The following is a 24,375-nucleotide window of genomic DNA, read 5'->3' as shown; positions in this document are numbered from 1 at the left end:
TGCTGCTCTTTTTGCTCCATGGAAACTGGCTGCCATTTGTACATGCCTTGAAGAGGAATAAATGGGAACATTATTATAAAACCTAATGTTAGATTGACCCCATATAGAAAATAACAATTTTTAAAGGTCACATAAAATGGGCCATTCTCAGCTCTCTCTCTCTCTTTTTTTTTTTTCCTTTTTTTTTTTTTTTTTTTTTTCCTGTATATGTTTGAATAAGAATAGTTTGTTCTGTTTATTAAATCACTGGTGTTTTCCCTCCAGGTCCAAGTAAAGCAGAATTAGATCTTTGCATTTGTCAGTTTAAGGTCAGAAATACAACTAGACTAAATAGTGCTATATACCTTTCCCCACTACTGAATTATCAATGTTGAATTATTTATTATAAAATTAAGCACAAGCATCAAGAGTCAGTTGAGTGTGAAACATAACCCCAAGGGCATAGCCTAGCATTTCAATCAATGAGCCTTTACAGCTACTTTTGCAGACATATTTTCCATATAGAGTGTAGAAATGGCCTTTAGTCAGAGTTTGATCAAGCACATAGAGTCCCAAATGATATTTACAAAGAATGTCTTTTGAAATCAATTTGTTGAATATAACATGTCTAAAAAGTCATAATTGGATTTCACTGTTTAAAGTGTATGGAGATGCACCAAAAGGTGCACTGTCTTAAAAGTGAAAATTTAGCTCAGGTAGGAAAATTTGGATCCTACAGTTCATAATCTCTGCTTAGTTGCTGCTCTGAGGCATAAACCTAATAATTTTGGACTGACCTAGAGAATGAAACTAAAAAACCCTTGTCATTTTTATCACTGCTATTTTGCCCTGCAGTCTAGCCTGAACTTCCACTGTTGTGCTGAATGCTGCTTTCAGTCTGCTTTCAGTGATTGCCATACACGTGCAGCTATTTCAGTCTCCCTATGGTGGTGGTTAAATATTCCAGGCTCCACACAGCTCACTTAGTACAAGTGTCATTTCATATAGCCCAAGGCATGATGCAAATCAGAATTTGAAGATTAAACCCAAACTAGCTTTATGATAACAAGCACTTCTAGTGCTTGAGGTGCAAAAGAAGTATCTGGATCAACTCAGTGATACAAGATTTTAATATTTTTTTCAGAACATCCTAAGAATTTTTTTTTCCCCCTTCTGTGGTGGTTAAATTCTGTTAATTTTTATAAGTCCATTTTTATGTAAGCTGAACCTAAAAATCAAGTTGAACTAAAAATCACACCTGAAGAAATATTACATCCCAATTACCAGAAGGCAGAAGAGATAACTTAGTGCACTCCATGACAGCAGTTCAACAGATTTTTTATTCATTTAGTTAAACTATGTATGCACTATTAACTTAATATGACAGCCCTCAAATACTATTAAGCAAGTGTGTTGGTAAGACTGGAACAGTTTTTTTGTCTCAGTCTCAGAAATCAGAGTCAGCAAGACCAATTTAAAGCATACACTCCATTATAAGTGTGAGGAAAGAATAGGCAGCTTCCTGCTTCACACATGGGAATCAAGAGACTCATTAATAAAGTGTGAGTAAAAGCTGAGATAAAACACATGAACTCAAACTTCTTGAGCAATTTCTTATTTTTTGTGAGCAAAGTTTTGCTAAAATATTAAAACCAGTTAATCTCTGGTTACATTTCAGCCACTGTCAGGGGCACTGTCAGTTCTTTAGGGAAAAATTCTGTGTTTCCATGGTATTGAGAAAAAGCTATAATAATAATATAGGAAGAAATTATGAGCTTTCAGAAGTGAACCAAAATTTATTATTAAGCATATTTTTGAAGTGTGTGGAAATTATGAGCAGTAACAGTATTACCGGAAATAAAAAATAATAATAATAAAAAAAATAAACATAAAAAGTATAATCTGAAACTGAAATTAAACTGAGTAGTAAACAAAAAGAAGTGATATGTATTAAGTATTTCCTGATTTCCTGTTATGTGGAATAATAATATAGAAAAGATTAGTCCTCTAAGGATTTTTTTTTCTCTTTTGCAGTAATCTCATGTCTCTAAAGTCACTTTTTTGGAAATCTTTTATCCAAAATTTGCACCTCTTGGTGGTTATGCTGAATATTCAGGTACATACTTAGAAGTCTAAACAAAGTGATCAGATTTTCAAATGTGTTTTATAGCTGCAAGTCCTGCTTGTTTATGGATGGTGAATGCTGAGTGATAACCAGACTACTGATATATAGACACTTGAGTAACGTGTTTAATAGTCTAACTTTTAAATGCTTCTGTTTGAATACATTTGTTATGAACATTGTCTTAGTAAGGCATCCATTCATACAGACATATGACTGCGATGTATAGCACACCTGTGCTGTGAAACCAAGCTGAATCCATCTGAGGTCCTTCTTCTGCCCTGCTGGATGATCTGCAGATGGGCAAATAAGTGGTGTTAGCTTTCTGTGCTCCAGTTTCTTTCTTAAAAAACACACATTTACACATCTCCTAAGACTTTTAGGAAGGATTAAGTCATGAATGTACTTTTTAATTACAAAAAGAAAATGTGATAAAAATATGACTTTCTTACCACTTACTGTTTCCATGTATCATGATCAGTTCCTCATGGAAAAACATTAATTATTAAATATCACTTCAGTCCAGAGGTTAGTTTAACTATTATTTAACAAAGAGCCCTCCCCCTTCAAATGTAGAAATGTCAATACATTACCATGAACAAATGTTACTGCTTACTTACAGTGTAGGCTTTAGGTATAAAAATATCTATTTATTTATTTATTTAACCAAACACATATTTCCGTGGTAATTTTATTTCCAAAAAAGAAAACAGCTTTTATTTACTGAAGATTGATTAGAATACACAGAGCTATTAAAAGGTTATTTCAAGACACACAAGGTTTTTTTCTTAGGATTTAGGATTTTTTTTCTCTGTAATACAGAATTATCACAGTTATTAGAATGGGCTCCCTAACTATTAGACTATCTAAGCAATAACTGTTGGGCTATATAAGCAAAAGATGAGCAATAAAATGCCACAATTAATTGTTGGTATGATGGAAATGCTAATATCATGTTACCACATTAAGCGATCCAGATAATATCCATAACATGTTCCTGCATTTTTAATAATACTTACTGATCTTCATGCTAAACTGCAGAGGAGATATTTCTTGAGTGAAAAGGTGTCGGAAGTGTTAGAAGGTGTTGGTGTCAGATGCTGACTGTTACAAACATTTCCCTTATTAGATGTGGTTTCTCACGTAATTTTCAAGAAGTTATTGTTCCTACAGTGTGTGATTATTACTGCAAAGGCATTCTGATAACAAAGAGGCAGATGCTGCTTACTTTGAAGGAAAAATGAGTTAGTCAATCATAGACTGCAAGATAGCAAAGTCCTTGCAAAACTCAAACCCATCAGAAGACCTCGCTGATTCATCAAGGCACTTTAGATTGAACTCTGTGCTCCAGCTATTTGGTTTGAATATTAGTCTTCCTTTGTACTGTTTCTTTCCGTATCCTCATTCTAATGGCTCATTTGGGAAGCTTTACTGAGTCATCACACAGTTTCACAGGGTAGGCAGGAAGTAATATATCCATAAGAGCTAGGCAAGATCCCTGAAATTCTGGAATAAATACATATACAAATCCATTCACCTGCATATTATTTTTTTTCAGTACACATTACCCAATTAAATGGTGTGAAGCTTCTAAAATTTGAAATAAAAATGTACTAGCACAAATGCCTTAAAATAATGAAAATTCTATATCAAGATAAGCGCTTCACAGATCATACCATCTCTGCAATCTGAATTGATGCCAAAAACTGGGCTTCATCCAAGACACAGAGTGATCATTTTTATGCAGCTATGATCACAGGATACTTGCACAATCTGTCATCTTGCCTAAGCCTAGGCAAGTTACAAATAGTTACAGAGGTAGGAGAAGGATGCAGGAGTCTTTAAGTTTGTGCAAGTACTATTTCATGGACTTTGAGCAGTTTCACAGAACCAGATCTTTCCCTGCTTATCACAAACTCTTAGGGTGCATGTTTTCAAAAAAGTTCTCTAACTAAACATAGAAATGAAGATGTCTGTGCTCAGCTTAGCTCTGGTTGTGACCCATTTTTATAGAGCACTCAGTATCCTCTTTCAGTACAGTTAAATGGGAAGCTTGAGGCACTATGAGAATGCTACAGGGGAAACTGAGATGGCCTTTGATTTTCACCCAGCCATAATGTACAGATAGTATAACTTCCTTTTTCTGGAGGAACAGAAAATTGCTGGTGAAGTTATGCTCTCTGTGGAAAATACGTAGTATTTCTGTCTGGTCTTCTAGAGTTTTGCAGAAAAATATTCAGAAAAAAATCAGGGGAAATCCTGCTTTGCCTGAAAAAAACTCTTTTTGTGACTTTTCATGTGATCAGGACTTTATCTGCTCTTTTAACATTTAATAAAATAACCATGTGAGTATAGTATAACTTGAAAGAAACTCATAGTTAGTTACTGTTCCAACTCAGCAGTACTCCTTGTTATTTGTTTCATATCTTCTGAATAAAATTACTTCAGTCCCACCACCTTACTCTCTTGATTAGTATCTTGCTATTGAAAGTGTAGCTATTAAAATATCTGTAACATAAATACTTTTCTAAACAATATCAATTTGTAATGGCAACACTTTTCTGTTTATTCCCGTTTACATGTACATATTCTCCTAAATATCAGTTTCATCTTCTCAATTTTGACAGTAACTCAATGGTGTTTGGATAAGACATAGTATTTTAAATAATTCTAGAAGCATGTGTTTTCAAAGTGTATCAAGCTGGGGTTTGGAAAATGTTCTCTTAAAATGTCCTAGCTTGAAACAATGTTTTGCACACAAATTTAATGCCTGATCTATGTTTCTGCTATGTAGGTTTTGCATTTGCGGATGCAAAAATGTGCAATCATTTTCAAAAAAAAAGACAAACTCCCACTAACAGAAAATGCTTACCTAACTGAAAACGTTGACATGTTCTCCATATTTGTACTTGCACTTATGTGCAGTATGGGTACTTAATTGCTGCTTTCAGTTTAGCTATGCAGAAGGATACAATAATTCCTTCTTGCATACATGGATTCTTTTGGAGTTTCAGTTTTGATGATGCTTGGTTTGTAAAGACAGAGAGGAGGGTCATGATTATACAAGCTGATCTCAAACTGCAGTGCCTGGGGTTGCATTGCTGTGTCATCAATGAGATGAGAGACTGGGACGGTGAAATAAGAGGATCATTTACATTGTGAAAAATGGACAGGAAGCTTAACTGGAACAGCCAGTGTTGCTGCTGATCTGCAGTTTTATTATTTGATCCAATAATAATGTCTAATAATTTGTACAGCCCATCAGTGTTGCTGGTGATGTCTCTTCACATACCTGGGTTATTTTGCTGCCTTTTCTTCACGTATACAATGGTTCAGGCTGTCTGCTTCTAGCAATCTGATGTTTTTAGCACTACAGGCTCTGATTTCATTTGTCTATGTATATAGTTAAGTGAACATTTCAACTTAAAATTCCATGAAATACCAACAGAACATTCTTCATCTTCTAAACTGAACACCTGAATGGTGACATTTTATGTTTATTGAAATAAATCATATTTACCTTAAGTTAACTGACTTCTGGAATAAGTAAAAATTGTGCCTGTATTTCTAATTTGGAAGTGCTTCAAAAGCAATACAGAAGAAAAGTGCTAAATACAATGTTTTTTCTCCATTCTCTTTGGCAACAGATTGTTGCTGTTCATGCCAGTCCTGTACAACAAACATGCCCATGACAAACTTCAAAATGTCTGTGTTGTTTTTAAAAGTGTATATAAATATATTAGTTTTACTGTAAGAGTCCATGCAGATGCATTTTTTTTTTTTCAACAATGGAAAAATCCAAATATTAGTTTGATCTAACCTTGGCTACTATGGTGTTTCAGGATTCTCATTATTTTAGAAAAATTGCCAATGATAAGGAGCAATGAGATACTTCTATATCAGTTTGCATGTCAAACTGGTATTAACAGTGCAGAAATCCAAACAGATGTAAAACTATTTATATAGCTTCTTCAGTTAAATTGTGTTGGTTTTAAGAAAACAAGGAATGCGGAAGTGAAGCTATTCTGAATGGGTCATTGAATTTATATCTCCCACAACTTTGTGAATATTTAGACACCCAATTAGCATACATGCATTGGTTTCACTACCTTTAGCAAGCTTTCTGTCATTTATTTAATTATTTGTTTATTTATATGTGTGTGTGTGACATTTGCTCAATTGAAGGAAGTTGAGGGCTTTAAGAAAGTACTTCAGTTGGTGACTACTGACCACCAGCACTTTTTACCAGCTTATGTAATCATGGCATGTAGCCAAGTGTCAGGTGTGTCAGTACAACCCTGTGCCCCCAGACATGAATTTATTGAAAGTTCTCTACCTCCTTAGAACTTCAGGATGATGATGCTTTCTTTTGATGAGAAATGAATAATTTGCATTTCTGATTTGCATCTCATCAATCATCTGTAATTTTTGTCTACAGATTTTCCACATGACATATGATCTGGCCAGTGCTGTGGTGAGAATCTTTAATCTGATTGGAATGATGTTACTGCTTTGCCACTGGGATGGTTGTCTTCAGTTTTTAGTACCATTGCTCCAGGATTTCCCACCAGATTGCTGGGTGTCCCTAAACGGTATGGTTGTAAGTATTGTTCATTTTTCATTGTGCTTTCTAAACTTTATATATCTAAACAGTTAATATTGGGCTTAAGTGTAAAAATACATGCCTAATAATACACTGCTATGCAACTTATTCAAAGTTATTTTATTGGTTTGCTTGCTAATTGATGAAGGTTAGTTTTGTAGCCCTCATCACTGACAAAATCATACTGACTCCTTGTCAGTAAATGAAACAGAAAATATTTTCTGTTTTGAGGGCATTTAATTTCTTAATCTTCAATCCTCAAAAAAGTCACCAAAGAGATTTAGAAACACTCACTTCACCAGTGCTTTCAGCTTAGGTTCTAGTTTCACAATGCTCCAGAAAGTATATTATCTATTTTGTTTTCATCTAAAGTTGTTCTCAGTTTGTTTTGTAAATAACTTCTTGGTCATGTTATTAAACCCATTACCAAGTTGTTCCAAATGTAAACATGATTTTTTTTTGCTGAGTAAAATAAAGGAAAATACAGATTTAATTCTGTGGTTCGGTACTTTTGTGTGTGTGAACAGTCAGTTGAAGACATGGAATTTGTCCATGAGAATTTATAAGGAAGGGTAATGATATTCTGCTTGTTCGACTTGTGCCGTAAAGATCAGTAGCTATAAAGAATTAAATGTTTTATATTAAGTCAGATGAAGAATCAGGTAGATCTTTTTCATTGGAGGGACACTGAATAAGTTGTTGAAATGTGCCTGTAACAAACAGAAAAAGCCCCAAGCAACTGTCTCATTGACCTCCTGAAAACATGCATCTCTCCAGTTTCTACAACTTTATAATACATAAAAAGACATCTTTACTGTAGATGGGCAACTTGCCCAGTGCCACATATTTCTATTGTAGAAACATAACAGTATTTATTCCTTTAGGAAAGTGATACTGCACATTACTGTGGGAGCTTGGTGACTAACATTGTCAATCATACAGACAAGCATTTGCAGTCATTGAATGACAATCTTTAATGATAAGCAGCATGTTTGCTGACACCTCATTGTGCAGCTTTTTTTAAAAAAAAAAAAAAAAGAAAAAAAAAAGCGACATATCTTCAAAATTGGAATTGCTATAATAAAAGTAGGTCACCGGGATGCTGACTGGCACGTCTTTGCATTCTGCTGCATTCTGGGCTCTGCTTCATAACATCTTTCATTCAGTTTCAGAAAGGGTACATTTTCTACCAGCTTGCTAAAGATCTAGATAAAAATCATGCTAGAGAGTGAAAAGGAGTAAGCCTTGGATTATGGTCAATTGAAGTATTTACCTTTTAAAGGTACACTTGCAGGAACAGTTAGCTATTAAATTCTCTCTCTTATGTAAGAACTACATTTCACCTTAGAAAGCTGTGCTTTCAACCAAACAGATTTATCATACCTCAGAGTCAGAGCCAGTAGTTCTTTAGAAAATTAGGAGTAAAACTTTCAACAGAGTCAATGGCACAAAACCAGAAAGCTGCAGAGAGCCCCTCCTGTCAATCTGTAGAACCCCCAATTCTTCATTTTGTGTTTGCTTTTACCTGAAGAGAATTACAAAAAAAACCCTGTATGAAAGTCCCAAATGATGAGCAGTTATGTCCAGGCCTTACACGGGACAGAGGTTCTAAGCAAGTAGAGATGACATTTTTGCCACTGATGCCATCTGGCCATTTAAACACAACATGCCTGCAATAAAGCATCCCTTGCAGTAAATGAGTTTTTGTTTTATTGAAAGTTTGCTCTTACATTTCCTATTACCTATGGCAAAATCTGAAAGGCACGTTAGTCCTTGAGTAACAGTGTCTGAAGGTCCACAACCTCTGTTTACTTGACTATATTTGCAATCATCAGATGTATCGTTAGGACATATGGTCCTTTAATCTTATTTACATAAGATTGCCAGATTTTTCATGTATAAAGTTGCTTTAGTCAAATAAAAATCTATCAGAGAAGTATAGAATTTAACTTGAAGGCTGAGTGTTTTAAAAGCCAAAAGTAACTAAAGTTTTTGGAAAGGGCTTGCTTTGCTGGCATTTCTCATGGCAGTCAGCCAAGTTTGCACAGCAAGAATGCTTCAGGTACTCTGGTTTCTTTGTTTTGGCATCTTCTTACTGTCCTTGCCGTTGAATTGCTTTAAACTCAGTTGTTGTCTTTTTGGATTTTAGATTTGGAGAAGAGGGATTTTGCATTATATTAACTCTCCCTTGTGTTGTATCATTTGCTCAGGGGAAAGGAAAATCAGAAGTTAAACTTAAGATCCTTATCTCTGGTGGTATTACCATTGAAGTGAAAATAATTTGCAAATTTCTTCTGTAGAGTCTGTAGGTCCTTCCCATTGCAAAATGAATGGTTTAAATGAATGATTAATAGGGAAATTCATAAATGTAGGAAATGGTCATGAATTCTAATGCTCTGAGAATTATGATAACATATATATATAATATATACATAACCAATAATATACAATATAAAATAATATATAAGGCAATATATACAAAACCAACAAAAACAAAAAATATATATACAAAAATAGTTTAGTTTTTGTATACACACACATAGAACTAATTGTCAGCATTTCTTATTAATTAACACCATTTTCAATTATTCAGTTTTCAGTAATACTTCAGTAAGATCTGTTTTACTTAGTGGAGCATAAGGAATGGATTGCAGTCACTTGATGAGTTACTGTATTCAATATTCAGTTTTCTTTTTTTGGATAATGTATCAGTTTATCACCTTCAACCCTGTGGTTAGCCATTAAACAGATAATTTACTCGTTATTTTTTTCTGCATTTGATCATTATGTGGAAAATATTATTTAGTGTTTCACAAATGTTTTGAGTAACTTTTTATTATGTGTCAAGATGTTGTGGATTCATGTTCAAAGCACAGATTCCTCTTGACTTCATTTGCAGTGACAAGTAATAAATACACATATAAATCAAATCCCATGATCTTAAATTGGATGCCTAGTAAACATGGAACATATGGGAATCATCTGATTACTGGAGGCACTTAGGATCTCATGAGATATAATACTACACTAATGTATTTTATAGTTATATATTTATGTATGTCTATTGATTTAGTTATAGCAAATGCTTCTAGGAACAGTTAAAAGATTACTGTTCTGAGACTGACTCTGATTAAAATATTAATGAAGCAGGAATTGCCCAATTCAGATAAATGCTCTATTTACAATATAATTTGGAAATATGGTAGTACTAATAGTAACATTATGTAACTGACATTCTTAGGACTAAGTTACCCATGTTTTGGGAATGTAAATTGGAATAATACTCTTCCAGGATGTGCCATTGTTCAGTACTCAGTCATTGCTCTCTCTTACACAGTCCTGACCCAGTTTTTGAGGTCAGCTCACTTCCCATTCAAGATGATGGGATAAAGTAACTGCTTGTGTCCTGTACCAGTGGGTGAAACAGGTCATAAAATCCAGTGTTAGGCCTAAAAATATATTAGCTCAGGATATTAGTTAATGTGATTTGACTCTGTCAGAAACTACAGAGGAAAATGTTGTAGACATGCAGTGCTAAATGACAAGGTATGCTTAATGTAGACTGAAGCCATGTGTTAACTGCAGTACCAAAGTTTTACAGCAAGCTAGAAAGTACCAAAGAAATGGGGTAGCTGAGGACACTGTTGATTTAACGTCATGTGCCATGATCAGTGAAGAGGAAAACAAATCACATTCTCATTTTTATAACAATGGCTGAGGCTTTAGGAAGATCACTTAGCTTTTGGCATATGTTTTTTGTTTGTTTGTTTGTTTGTTTTTAATGTTCTCTAATAGGTTAGGATGTCATCCATCTTTGCTGGCGTAGAACACCCATACTAATGGGAATAATAATAACTTTTTGTTCTTACCTTCTTGCCTTAGTGTAATATCTATTATTACCAAAAGTACCAAAAGTCTTTAGTATTTTTGACAGTAGATTTATGATGTTCTTACATAAAAGAAATTTTCACGTGCCTCGTATTTTTTTTAAATATTTCTTTATTTCTATTTTGTTCATTGTCTTAGTTACTGCTGACAGTAAATTGATTCTGAGTAGAAGGCAAGTTACTGTGGTCCAACCCAGCATCTGCACTGTATTTCCATCATGGCTGCTGTTTCTTAACCCCAAAATTGTACTCATTTGTTCCACTAAATACTTACTTTTTTTTTTTTTTTTTAATCTTCTCATTCAAGTTATATTATCTTCATCTTTCAAATCCTGTTTGTTTGTAGCAGAAATGCACTGGTTTACAATTTCAAATTCTGTACTCTGTGATCGTGAAGCCACTAACTTAAAATTACTTATGACATTGATGGGTTCCCAGGTTATCATTTGGAGCTCATTGTGCTAATATCATGAGCTAATTGAAAAGTAGAACCTTCACATTTTAAAAATAAAGGCGCAAAATCATTTACACGGTGGCCTAAAGCTTCATAAAAATTTAATACTAATGCAAGCATGCAGGTTATCCATGAATACTTGGATTGCAACTGAGACAAAACTGAAAGTAGTCCTTCAGAAGAGGTTTCCCAAGCACCCTCCTCCTCCCCCCTCTCCCCCCCCCATAGCTTTGGAAATAGTTTAGCATTATGAACTCAAGTACTGTCATAAGCTCTTCTACTGTACTTTATTGTCACTGAAATACTTTAAACTCGATGTTGAAGTATTGATGGTAGGGATAGTTATTTTAGTAGATACTGAAATTCAATGCTACAGAGCAAGGATCTAAATTCAGACCTATGTTTTTAAGTGCTAACAATGTGCTACTGATGTATTAATAGGTTCTAAAGAGGACAACTTCTGTAATGATTTAGTTGGCTACCTGATGTGCCTCTGTTTCATTCAGATAGAAAGCTGCCCTTTCTTATACAGGATAAGAATAATGAAACAGTTAAAAGAAGCATGCAAATTCAGATTGGTGAACCTAATAGATACCAACTTATTTCCACACAATTTCTTCATTATCATGTAAGCTAGTAGGAAGTTATCCAGATGTGGATTCAAGGAGGGATTTACCCCTTTATCATCAAGATTTAAGTCCCATGTTTTCCCCTATGACAATCAGCCCAACTCATGAGTGTTAATTCTGAAGTATATTGTAAAGGGATTTGTGATAAATTGTATATTAGGAAATAGTTTATTGAAAACTTAATTTTGAACAAATACAAGAAACGGCATGTAATATGGTTAATTCTATTGTTGCATTCGGTAGACATACTAAGGAAAAATAATAAACATCATAATGCATGCCTTAGCCATTTCTTTTTTCTTAAAAAACAAAACAAAACAACAACAACAATAAAACTAAAGCAGAAATGTAAGATGGACCTGTCATATTTTAGAACCTTCTACCTGCCATGTGCCCCAGAATAAATATTCAGGAAGAATTATATGCACTTTGTAGTCAAATGCAGCTTCTGTGTTGTAAAAGAATGCACTCCGTTTGTTTCAGGAAGGCTGGCTATTTTGCCTTGTCTGTATAAATTTGACAATACGTGTTTATCTCCATGTGGATATATGTTTGTTCCAGGTTGAACAAACATATTATTGTGGATAGGTTATTCTGAAGTAGCTCTTCATGGGTTGCTGGAATATCCAAACACTGAACACTTGGAATATCTATGCCATAGAAGGCTTCCCAGAATAAATCCAGATGTAGATAAAACCAGATGAATACCATTTATATACATCTGCTCTTCAACATTTTTTTCCATGTAAATCTATGTTAATATGCACTTCTTGATCTGTGTGTTTTAAGATTGCGTAAAGATAATTGGCTTTGCGCTAGCTGCATATTACTGCCAAGAGGTCATTTCAGATGTATTACAATCAGGTTTTCTCAAGAGTACTAATTTTGCTACTTCTAAGTGAGCGTTTTTGCCATATCAATTTTAAACTTCCTGTACATGACTATTCAGCACTTGACTCATTCTGATAACAAAAGTACATCTGGACAGAAGTCCCCACTGAGATGCAATTAGACAGAAATAAAAATTGGCCACCTGAACTTGTGGCATTTAGAATGCCTACATTTTGCCTTATTTAGAAAAGTCAAACTGTTCTAAAGTTCTAGCTCATGTAATTCTGAACTTTCATGCATCACTTTCATACTTCAGACACTTGAGATTTTGACACTTGTCCACATAACACTTTTTATAATTTTTGTAATTTAGAGTGGTTTTTTTTTTCTTTCTTTTTTTTTTTTTTTTTCTCTTGTGTAGGAGGAACACCAATCTTAGTATTAAAATATTGCTGAGTATCTGTTTTAAGGAACTACTATAAAACTGCCAGAAAATATTATTGAAATTACCTTGGTATCTTCTTTCTCTTTGTTTTGAATGGCTGGATTTTATTTTAAAAGCTTATGACCATCTCATGTGTGTAGTATTGGAGTAGAGAGAGATGGATACTGTCAGGTCTACTTCATTATCACAATTTTACCTAAGTTTTGCAATACCGCTAATACAGTACGGTCAGATAAATGCTTTGAGTACATTCAGATAAATGCTTTGAAGCAATCTCTTTGGTAAACATCAAGCTAAGATATTATTTGTCATTTGAATGAGGCAAGAAAATTGTTTCCATGTTCTTCACAGATGATTCATGTACCTTTTCCAGTTCAACTCATGTGTCATTTGAATCTAAGATGCCTTAATCTGTAATAAAATAAGAGAATGTAATTTTTGCATTGGATTTCCATAAAATATTTTTGTAATTTTTCACTATTTTTGAGCAAAATCACATTACGGTGTATTATTTCATCTTTTGTATTTGGAGGAGGAAGAAGTTAGCTTGTGTTTGAGGGTAGCCTAACACTTTGAGAGTAGTGTATATTATCAAAAAAGTATTATCTAGGATAATATAGGCAGAAAGAACTTTGCATGATACTTTTTCAACAGCTTTCTGTTTGGAAGTGTTATTTCTGAGCAGAGTCTATTCAGACTAGTAGTTCAGTTTTTCAGAAAGTGGCTGAGTAGTAATCAGGAGTAAAGACATGTCACCAATTTTTTATCATCCTTGGCAGTAATCCCCAATATCTCTCTGCTTATCCCTAATAGTAAAAATAGGTAAGTTAGATAGTAAAAATAGGAAAGTTGTGCCAAATTTAAACTCCATTAAATGTTGACAGAGTAATATATATGGGACTCTGTGGTATAATTTGAACAGCCGTTTCCAGATGTTCAGAAATAAATTTTATAGTGTATGATGGAAATCTTCAGTGGGAATGAAATATGAGTTTAATTCAGATTCGTGAAAAGAGAAGATCACACTGGAATGGTTCACTCATGGACAATAAGCACAAATGCTAGATTTTCACTAACTAAGAATGGATTTGGCTCAAGAATTTTTGGACCTATTTAAACATCTCTTTGTAAGTTGTCATAACCCATAAAATTCATCTGCTGGCTTTCTGTCCCTCAGTATATTAACCACAGATACAGCACAGAATATATTAAACGTGCTTTTAGTTGTTTTTCTCTGATATTGATTACTGTGGTTTTACCACTGCAATAATACCTTCCTGCTGCTGCATATTCTTTCACATCTAACTGAAGTAGTGAAAGACTTATTCTGACAGGCCTGAGTTTATGAATATGCATGGATGAGGTCCCCTTAGGCTTTTATAATCACTATCTTTTCAAACCAGCTGTTTATAGATATGATAACATATAAATGCTGATGAGGAATTGCATCCTGGAAATGGCATCTGTTTTCAGATATAGAAGTGTAACTGCTCATAACTGACTACATTCTGTAGATCAATAAAATAAACTAACCCTAAATCACATTAGTTGAATGAAGAAGGAAAAAAAAAAAAAGTGGGAAGGAGAAAGAGAATGAGACAGTTTTAATAGAAATTAAATAACTGAAGCAGAAGTGTTTGTTTATTTATTTATTTATTTTTAAACTATGACCCAGCACACCAATCTCAACATGATTTGAGGAAATACAAAATTGATATGTACTTGATGTATACAAAGTTGTTGTGAATAAAAGTTGAAGGATTTCTCTGGTGTATCAAAGCTTGTTGTTTTCTTACTTTTAAAATTCCTCTGATGTCATTCCTTCCATAGACTGGTTTTGTTCCTTAATTCTAAAGGTTGGATCTGAAAAACACAATTATACATATATAAAGAATTGTGTTCTTTGCATCTGGGTGTTTCCAGCTGGTGTTTATATTATATTTCTAAGGAAGACTTGCATGTTAGCTTCAAGAAATTCACAAAAGGGCTGTGCTGAAACTCAGAAGTAGTCAGATTTTCTTCCAGCACTGCAATCACTAATGCACCTATTAGTTACTTTAATAACAAAGAACAGAACTAAAACTTGTCCTCTTAAAAATAAATAGAAAGGAACTTCAAGTGTAAAGTACAGAAGAAGAAAAAAAAAATGTTATATGAAATTATATTCAATTTAATTCAATTTTAAAACTAATTTCAGTGAAATAAGAACTTTAATCTTTGTAAGATTTGGTTGGAATTATGCAACTGTTTCTGTATGAAGGTAAGCTAAAACTTGTCTGTATCTATGCACCTGGAGCATGCAGAACATGCTGCAGTAGAAATAAATTATTACTTATCGCTATTAATACCTTCTGCCATACATAATGCTTTCCTTTTTCTGAGGTATGTGTCTGCCTAGATTTATTAACACAAATATTAAAACCAAATATTGACACAGTATTGGGGTCAAGGCAAACTGAACTGAATTGCTCTTAAGTGAATTGTTTGATTATTTTGTTTCAATCAAATAAGAGTAATAAAGACTTCATTTGATCATACATAAATGTGCAATAGATATGTAGACAGTGATCAGATTTTTCAGATAAAGATTCTTTCAGATTTAGCAGGTGTCCAGCAAATATGAAGCTTCCATTAAGAAATGTTTCCAATCAAGTGTTTAAGTTATTTCCAATTTAACATCCTTCTAAGCCTTTTTAGGCAGAGTAAATGCCATGTCTTCAAGATGCGAATGCTACGGCCCGAGTCCAAGAACTCATATTGTGTGCTGTGTGCTGTATAATGCTATAATACCTATAATGGAGCAATTTTTAAGTTTGTGTTTTGAGCATTCTTGTGTTCTCATTAGATGCCTTTATTGCTCCTGTATGTGGTTTATTATACCATCTGATTATAATATGCTTACATTAAAGCCGCTGTGCTAGAACTGAATTCACCTAGACAAATTTCCAGCCACCCCCACAGAGCCCAACTGACATCTCTTAGCCACTACCCATACTGGCAAACTTGATTCCCAATCCAAATGTCAGATTCAATTTTAAGAGCAAAAACAAAGTTTATAAAATAAAATCATAGCTTGAGAGAGAAGAGTGTTTTGAGGAATTTTAGTTTCTTCACTGGGTAGGAGCAAGAATAGATGTGGGACATCTCCTTCCATGAAAACAAAGGCACACTCAACAGGGGAGCTCAGGGACCTAATGGAGGTGGTTTTAGCTGAATAGGTTCCTGATACAGATGGTTGAGAGAGAAAAAATCTCCCCTGGAGGTGATAAACAGCACCTGAATTAACTTACTACTCTAAATCACCATCTATAGGAGTCTAATTTTTTTTTTATTATTTTTATTTTTATTTTTTTCTGTTTAGGTAGCTTAGGCAGACTCAACAGCTGACTTAGTCATTGATGTTAAGTAACTGAAATCAGGTGATGTTAAATTTTATTATGCTTTCTTCTGTTACTGTTCATTCTCTCTAGCAAGAGTCAGGACAAATTGGGCCACAGGTCACTGTAGATACTTGCATATAAATAACAGTCAATGAGATGCACCATTACTAAGCCTGTTCATCGTCCATTGCTCAGGATCATGGTGTTCTTCCTGTTCTTCTCTCCCTCAAACATCAATCATAACCTCTCGTGACTGACCTCTTCCCAGGGTTTCTCCTTTGGGCTGGGTCACCTGCTTCATTGTTACCCATCTGAGTCAGAGCATTTTCGTCCCCAGAGCAGATGCCTCCGGAAGATCAAACCAAAGCAAGCAACAGAGCAGAGAGTTTCCGTTAGCATCTTACCACTTTTCAGAAATTTGCAGCTAAGAGACTTTTGGAGCTAGAGCTGGTATTTAACAAGCATCAATGTGTATTTCTTCTGATTTAGTTAGGTTGGAAGTGGGGCGCAGGGATGCAGTGTCATCATATTGTGACTTTGCTATACTGTAGTGGTTTCAGAGCCTGCCTCACTGCCCACAGTTTGGAGTCCCTCCTGCTGTGCCCTGCACTGGCATTGAGTTTACCAGAGAGTGCCCCAAAGTGCTTGCACGGGCATGGGCTGCCAGCTCTATGGAGACACAGTAGTCACACTCCCTCCCCAGGGCATGATTTCTCATGTCTTAAAGTGAGCTGAGAGACAGCTATAGAGCTATACCTTGAAACAGAAAAAGGAAGCTACCCAGACATTGGACAGAATTAAAGGAAATACAGCTTTCTCCAAAATTTAATTCACTGTACCGGGTATTCAAACTCAAACGTTTATGAGTTTCAGTGAGTTTCAGAGAACTTCAATGTTGTGACAGGGAAGGCAAAAGACGATGATCATCACTTTTGCCTACTAATTAAGGCTCCCAGTGGATTTCAACTCATGATTGTATCAGAAAACAGACAAAATCTGTTTTTAGAGGCTTGACTGGGGCATGGAAACTCAGCACATCTTAGGAGAATGCTATGAGGCCACTTGGGTGCTCTGTAAGTCCTTCAAGTGCTGTGGAAGAGCTTTAAAAGACGAGAGGAATGTTCCCCTTCCTTCTCCCTCAAAGCATGAATACTTGGTACCCTAAAGTTAGGATTTTTTTTTTTTTTTTTTTTTTTTTTTTACGACTCAAGTTAACCACCCTCTTGTAGAGGAAATAAATTAATTTTTAGTGAGTCACTAAATCTTTTTTTTTTTTTTTTTTTTTTGAATCAATAGATCAATAGACATCATTTTGTGTGTTGGTTATAGGCTGCTAAATAATTTTTTCTTCAAGTTATTTTATTACCTTAATAACCTTGCAAACACTAGTAAGCACCTGCGGTTTTAGGGTATTTGAATTTAAGAACAGGTCATCAGTGAAACTCATCAGAGTTCTCAGAAAAAGAAAAGCATCTGACCTAGATCCTCCGTGTTTACTTTGACACCAAGGTTTGTTCTTTTCATAAAGACAGAGTAAGATGTCAGCTGCAAAACTCCTTTGCTTCCTGATTTCGCTCTCTAACAAAATAATGAAAAGCTATTTGTTGGAGGTTGTATTTGTTGTAGGACTGTGATTTACCAAACACACAGACCAGCCCCTCAAGGGATCAGATATTTAATAACTTAATTTCCTGAAGAACTGTAAACTAACCAGATGTAACCTAAAGTCTCAAAGGTATCAGATTAGGAAATAAATTGAAAACTGACAGGAAAAGTGCTGTTTTCAACACCCGCTAAATATAGAAAAATGCCTAAAAACACTGCATTTCTACCCTAAAAACTATGTTACTTAAACAAAAAAAAAAATTATGATAAAAGCTATAGACTAAGGAGAAAAAATATTTGAATTCCACCATATGGAACTGAATTCCTTGCAATGGAAAGGCTATTCTTCAAAGCACTGGAACTCCTGAATCCTAATACCAACTCTTATGCTGAATCTGAGAATGAAATAAGCATTGACTCACCTTGATTAATTTTTCAGCAGATTAAAACATTCAGGCCACATGTAGACACATTTGCCTTTCTGAGTAGTATTAGTATTTTACATATTAGTATTTTTCATTCTACTGTAACCTGCCATTTATATATATATGTATAAATACATATATATAATTTTTCTAAGATCACATTCCTTAAATACTTACAAAGGGAAAATATTTTGCTAGAGCATGCATGTATATAGAACAAGAATGAAAGTATTTCTAGGGAAATCAGACAGTATTTTGATATGTTAGTGAGAAAGCATTTTAACATTATGATTTTATGCATGTCTGTCTATCTCCCTTTTAATTTATACATGTATATCAAGATTTCCTATCCTTTTCTAAGAATAGTGTTGTCTGCTACTTACAAAGTTAGTTGTTTTTCTTTTTCTTTTTTTTTTTTTTTTTCCACTGTTTTCACACAGCTTCAAAACCTCTGATTCAAAAAGAATGGTAATAGCACTCAGAATGCTAAATATCCACTGCCAAAAAACATTTTATTTTCATTTGTCATTTTATTTGGATTGGATGCTTCACATAATTTGCTGTCTAGTCTGAGTTGTTCACAGAATGCAGACATGCAGTTCCTTCTGCAGAGTTCCCTTTTCTGAATTAGTTGCAAATCCTGTCTATGACAATGGTGATTCTACTTAACAGTTTTTTAGTAAAGCAATATACTGTGGAGTCACAAGTCAGGTTTGTATCACTTCACTCCTTCAGCTGTCTCCCAGCTATATTAAGCTTACATTATCATCTGTCTGTTCTTGACTATCAGATAGCTACTGTGGAGAATCCAAAGCTTTTCTTGGTGGTTGCACTGTAAAAGCATTTCATAAATCATTTGATTCAGTGCTCGAGGCTTGTTAAGTAAACATTGCATCATATCCATCTTTCACCAACTGAAAAGAGCAGAAAAAGAGATATGGTGTCTTTACCACACTCTGAATTTTTAGGTCTCCTCAGCAGTTTTATTTCATGCATTTCAGTTTGTCATTGCAAAAGGTTTTTTGTAGGATTTATATATTTTCTCATTATTGTTTTGACCTTTCTTTTTCTTCTTTTCTTATAGTACAGAGAAGCCGTGTTTGCTCAGTTAAATCATATCTAATAGAAACCTGTAGATGTACTTATTTGTTGTAGTCACTTACAGTGACTACATAATACTTACTGTGTATTTACTGTAATTGCAACATATTGTCCCCTTGGTGGACACTGTGTATCTGTTTCAGTCAGTCCCTTGCTTAAAGTAATGATGCAAAGTTTATTTCAGGATCAAAAAATAGCGTGACTTCATGAAACTTTGAATGTGCTGTGAGAGAGCAGAACAAAAGCCAAAGCACATTGTCAGATTATTGGATTATTTAAAAAAAAAAAAAAAAAGAATTTGTAAAAGATTTTGGGCTATTTTAGATAATAACATTAATTCAAAGGAAGGAAGAGGAAATGCTTTCTAGTGGTAGTAATTGCTACTAAAATTCATAGAATCACAGAATCATTAAAGTTGGAAAAGACCTTCAAGATCATCTGGTCCAACCATCCCTCTACCACCAATATCACCCAGTAAACCATGTCCCTAAGCACTATGTCCAACCTTTCCTTGAACACCCCCATGGACGGTGACTCCACCACCTCCCTGGGCAACCCCTCCCAATGCCTGACTACTCTTTCTGAGAAGAAATATCTCCAAGTGTCCAACCTGAACTGCCCCTGGTGCAATTTGAGGCCATTCCCTCTAGTCCTATCAATGGTTATCTGTGAGAAGAGGCTGACCACCAGCTCCCCACACCTTCCTCTCAGTTGTTGTAGAGAGCAATAAGGTCTCCCCTGAACCTCCTCTTCTCCAGACTAAACAACCCCAGTTCCCTCAGCCTCTCTTCACAGGACTTATGTTCCAGGCCCTGCACCAGCTTCGTAGCCCTTCTCTGGACACCCTCCAGGGCCTTGATGTCCTTCTTGTAGTGAGGGGCCCAAAACTGAACACCCTACTCGAGGTACGACTTCACCAGAGCAGAGTACAGGGGGACAGTCACCTCCCTGGGACGATCACATCCCTGATCCTGCTGGCTACACTATTCCTAATGCAAGCCAGGATGCCGTTGGCCTTTTTGGCCACCTGGGCACACTGCTGGCTCATGTTCAGGAGAGCATCAATCAGCATCTCCAGAGCTTTTTTCTCTGTGCAGCTTTCAAGCAACTCTCCCCCAGGCCTGTAGTGCTGCATCAGGTTGTTGTGGCCGAAGTGCAGGACATGGCACTCAGCCATGTTAAACCCCATCCCATTGGCCTCTGACACTACCTGAAATTATGCCACCTAAAAAGTTTGAAAACGAATGTATACAAAACCAGCCACAACCAATAGGAAAGGTCTAGAGCATCCAGATGTCTACCTTGCAGAAGCTGTTCATGTTCTGCATGAGTACTTAAAGAAGCTGAAACATAAACTTTTCAAAAAATCCAAGACTGCCCTGCATTCTGTATTCTGTTTCCATGTGGAACAGCCACAGGTGGGGTAGCAGCTACATTCTGGGAAATTCTTTCACTTGTATTTGTCTGAGTTTATCTCTGATTCGTTGGCATGGGAGCTCTATGAATACTGGTAGATACATGCCCAGGTCTGTTTTCTCTCCTGACAACTGTACTTCTAAGTAACCAGGACAAGATGGCCACAAGATGGCTGTGTGGAAGAGTATTAATTGACTGCAGCCAAAACCACCAGCTTCTGAAAAATTACAAGTACACCTAGTCAGATTCCATGGTGGGAGAATGTTTCATAGCACTGTTACCTTTTCATGTGGGAAAAACTGGCGTAGTCTTTTAACATTTTATTCTGAACTTTGTAAAATCTTAGGTACAGATTCTTTAAAAATTTTTACTAAAATAACTTGAATGATATATTTGGAATGAGAGATTATTTAAAATTGAATTAATAAATTTAGAACTTTCTTCAGTCTTTTGGGTTCAGTTAGGATATCATAGTGACCAGATAAAAGGATGAATCAGAGTGGGATGAAAAACATGCAAAAGAGTAGAAAAAAAATATTTTTAAGGTTTAATTTTTTGACTTAATGTGTATACAGCTGTAAAAATTTATGATTGTATCTCTGGTCAGATGCAGATTCTCAGCACTAAGAGCAGCACTGAGCAATATACACAGCAGCACTGAGCCTGCCCTATGAGCTTTTAAACAGATACATGTCTTATGTGAACCATCCTTTTGGATGCAACTGGCCTACGCATATAGTAACTCAAATATATGTGCAAGAACCAGGTGCGTGCTTAAGAAAAATTTTTACACTTCTGTTGCTTTTAATAAATTGCTATGCTGATGCCACAAAGAAAATAATGAATCCTTACCACAAAAAGGTAATCACAGGGGGATATTCTTGCAGCTTTTTTAATGGAGAAGGTATTAGCAGATAAAAACTCAATGATTTCTTTCGCATCAAGAAAAATAATCGAAAGAAAAACAAAGATCTGTTACGCTGCTGTGTTTTTGTTTGATGACTAGTTCCAAAGACATAGCACCAAAACACGAATAAGCTGTAATGACAGTAGTCATATAACAACTTTGAACAAAGTAAATATATAATATATAGTCATTGCTCCTCCAGTCAAACCTATTTTCCTGTGAAATGCTGTACCAAACACTTTTTTTTTTCTTTTTTTTCTGCCCATATTGGTCTTGAAACTATGTGCTGAGTCATTTGCACCATCTGTTATCTGTGCACGTATCAGCAGAGAGAAATGCTGAGAAGATTCTGAAGACATCTGTTTATTCCACTGAGCTTACCAATTCATTTTTTTTTCTTTATATCATATGTACAAACTTCCTAATGTAAACTCGTTTTCCTGGCACTTCTTAAGATTTTTAGAATAACAGCAAAATTGTTAGTCTTCCAAATCTGATACCACCTTGCCTTTGTTTACTAGCTTTAGGAATCAACAAGAGAGTCTTAGCAGTAACAGCTGTGATAAGTATATGTTTTGCATGGCAGTACATTCACCGCTACACAAGTTTTGAAAAAATAAGCATTACAAAGCTTTTCCACTGGACACCTTGGTTGTTTGTTGTGGTATTCAAACAGCATTTTTGAAAACTGAAATGGTGAGATAGTATTTTGCTGTGATTTGATATCTGAGATTTTAACCAAACTATCATTCTAAGGTACTGTTGAAGCCAGATGCAGTGAATTACACAACTGACTGATGGACAACTATGAATGCTATGTATTCATACTAAAATGTATAGATGGATATATTTAATCGATTTTATTTAAGGACCCAATTCTAGTGTGATGTCTGAGTTACAGGCATATAACTTAGTTGACACAGGTAAATTACTGCTAATGGACATAGCTTGTATTCTGAAATATGAGAGCAGATCCAGAATTTGAAGATGTGTAGATGACAAAGAGCATGAGAAACTTTAGAGGTCAGTAAGGCTTTTTTGGAAAGTTCACTGTAACAGTTTTTGGCCACTAAATTTAGATGACACAGGATTTAGTAAGAAACACTTGTCCATTCCTCTAGTTGTGTTTGACATACTAATTAAAAGCATCATAAACATGCAGATATAGCCTTTTCTTAGGATGTCTTTTTGATTAGTTGAACTATGTTTTAAATAATTATTAGATTTTACAAGTCTTTAAAAGGCTGTTAGAAATAAAAGTTAGCGGGTAAATATAAGAAGTAAGTCATGGTAAAGTTATGTGAGATACAAGTACAGGTAAATCAAATTCCCCTCGGAAAAGATTGTAATTTTTATAGTAACTTTGTCAAGCATCTCCTCAAGATTTTAGGGTGGTGTTTCCTTGAGGCCACTGCTGCGTTATTTTGTGTGCTGTCATGCTATCAAGAATGTTTCATACTTTCTTCAACCTTTGAAGCCCTATTGTGAATTTTACATTTGATTTATGCAATTGATTTCTGTGACAATGTTAAAACCAAAGGGTTTATGTACTGTCTAGCTTCCTGCACTGCTCCCAAATAGACCTGGTATTGCTTGGGAGAGTGTTTATGTGGACAGCTCCATGACAGAGCATTTCTAAAGTTCCAGAGCTTTGAAACACTTTCTAATATTTTATAATTTACTAGTATAGACATAGTCTATGTATTTCCTGTTAAGATTTATATCTGTCTTTGCTCCTTCAGAAATCACTTGCCTTCAGGAGAACCCAAAGTGAATGGTGGCCATGAATGAGTGTCTATTACTGTCTACAAGGCAAGCTCTTTGGGTTATGGACATGTTACTTCTCCATTCATACTGTGGCTTTGGGGGGGACAATTAGAATTCTGAGTCCAAGATCACTGTAGGAATCATTTCACTTAATGCCTAAGTCAATCTTTGCTACACAATTATAAAGCACCCCCCTGCAAACTGAGACACACACAGTTTCTGTGATACATACAGTATCCGTGATGTGAAAGGAGAAAGGAACTGAGACAAAAATTTGGAAAACAACACTGTCTGTGCAATAGTCTATTTGCTATGAGATTTCTAAACCAATTTATATCTCAATATATAGCTGAGGTAAGATAAGCTGTGCCTAAGGGAATGGCTACAATGTGGGCATGGAATTGATTTGCCTGATGACAATAAAATCTTCTCATGAAAATCTCCATAGTTTCCAGTAAAATAGAAAGCTGTTTTTTAATCCACTGAGTAAAATAATTTGCCTTTTATTTTAGAAATCTTAGATAAAGGCATCTTCTAATGCCATGACCTTTCTTACAAGCTGAAAAGTTAATATTATAGAAAGATATCCATAGAAGATTTGAAATTATGAGACAAAGGTGCAGAAAGAGGCTTGGAAACAGATCTTTAAAATCAGGAGTTCTCAGGGATGAATATATATTTTAGGATATCTGCTAAGTTAATGTATATACCTACAAAAATTACAAATGATCAGTTATCATGGTTTCCACAATTGTGAAGATTTCCCAATGTTATCAAGCTAGGTTATGTAATCAATCCTTGGATAAACAGCTTTGGTATATTTC

General features: G+C 35.0%; 1 protein-coding gene across 1 annotated transcript in view; it reads left to right on the top strand.

Moving 5' to 3' along the window:
• The window catches only part of HCN1 (hyperpolarization activated cyclic nucleotide gated potassium channel 1), a gene marked incomplete at its 3' end in the record, with an annotated part of 206,757 nt that overhangs the window by 107,462 nt on the left and 74,920 nt on the right, over window positions 1-24,375 (top strand). Inside the window, exon 3 of the mRNA XM_082784316.1 lies at window positions 6,540-6,701. Within this exon, the coding sequence (XP_082640442.1) occupies window positions 6,540-6,701 (162 nt within the window). The remainder of the gene's footprint in view (window positions 1-6,539; window positions 6,702-24,375) is intronic.

Source organism: Aythya marila (genome assembly GCF_965140915.1).
Source record: "Aythya marila genome assembly, chromosome: Z".
Taxonomy (NCBI): domain Eukaryota; kingdom Metazoa; phylum Chordata; class Aves; order Anseriformes; family Anatidae; genus Aythya; species Aythya marila.
This window is presented reverse-complemented; position numbering and strand designations above follow the sequence as displayed.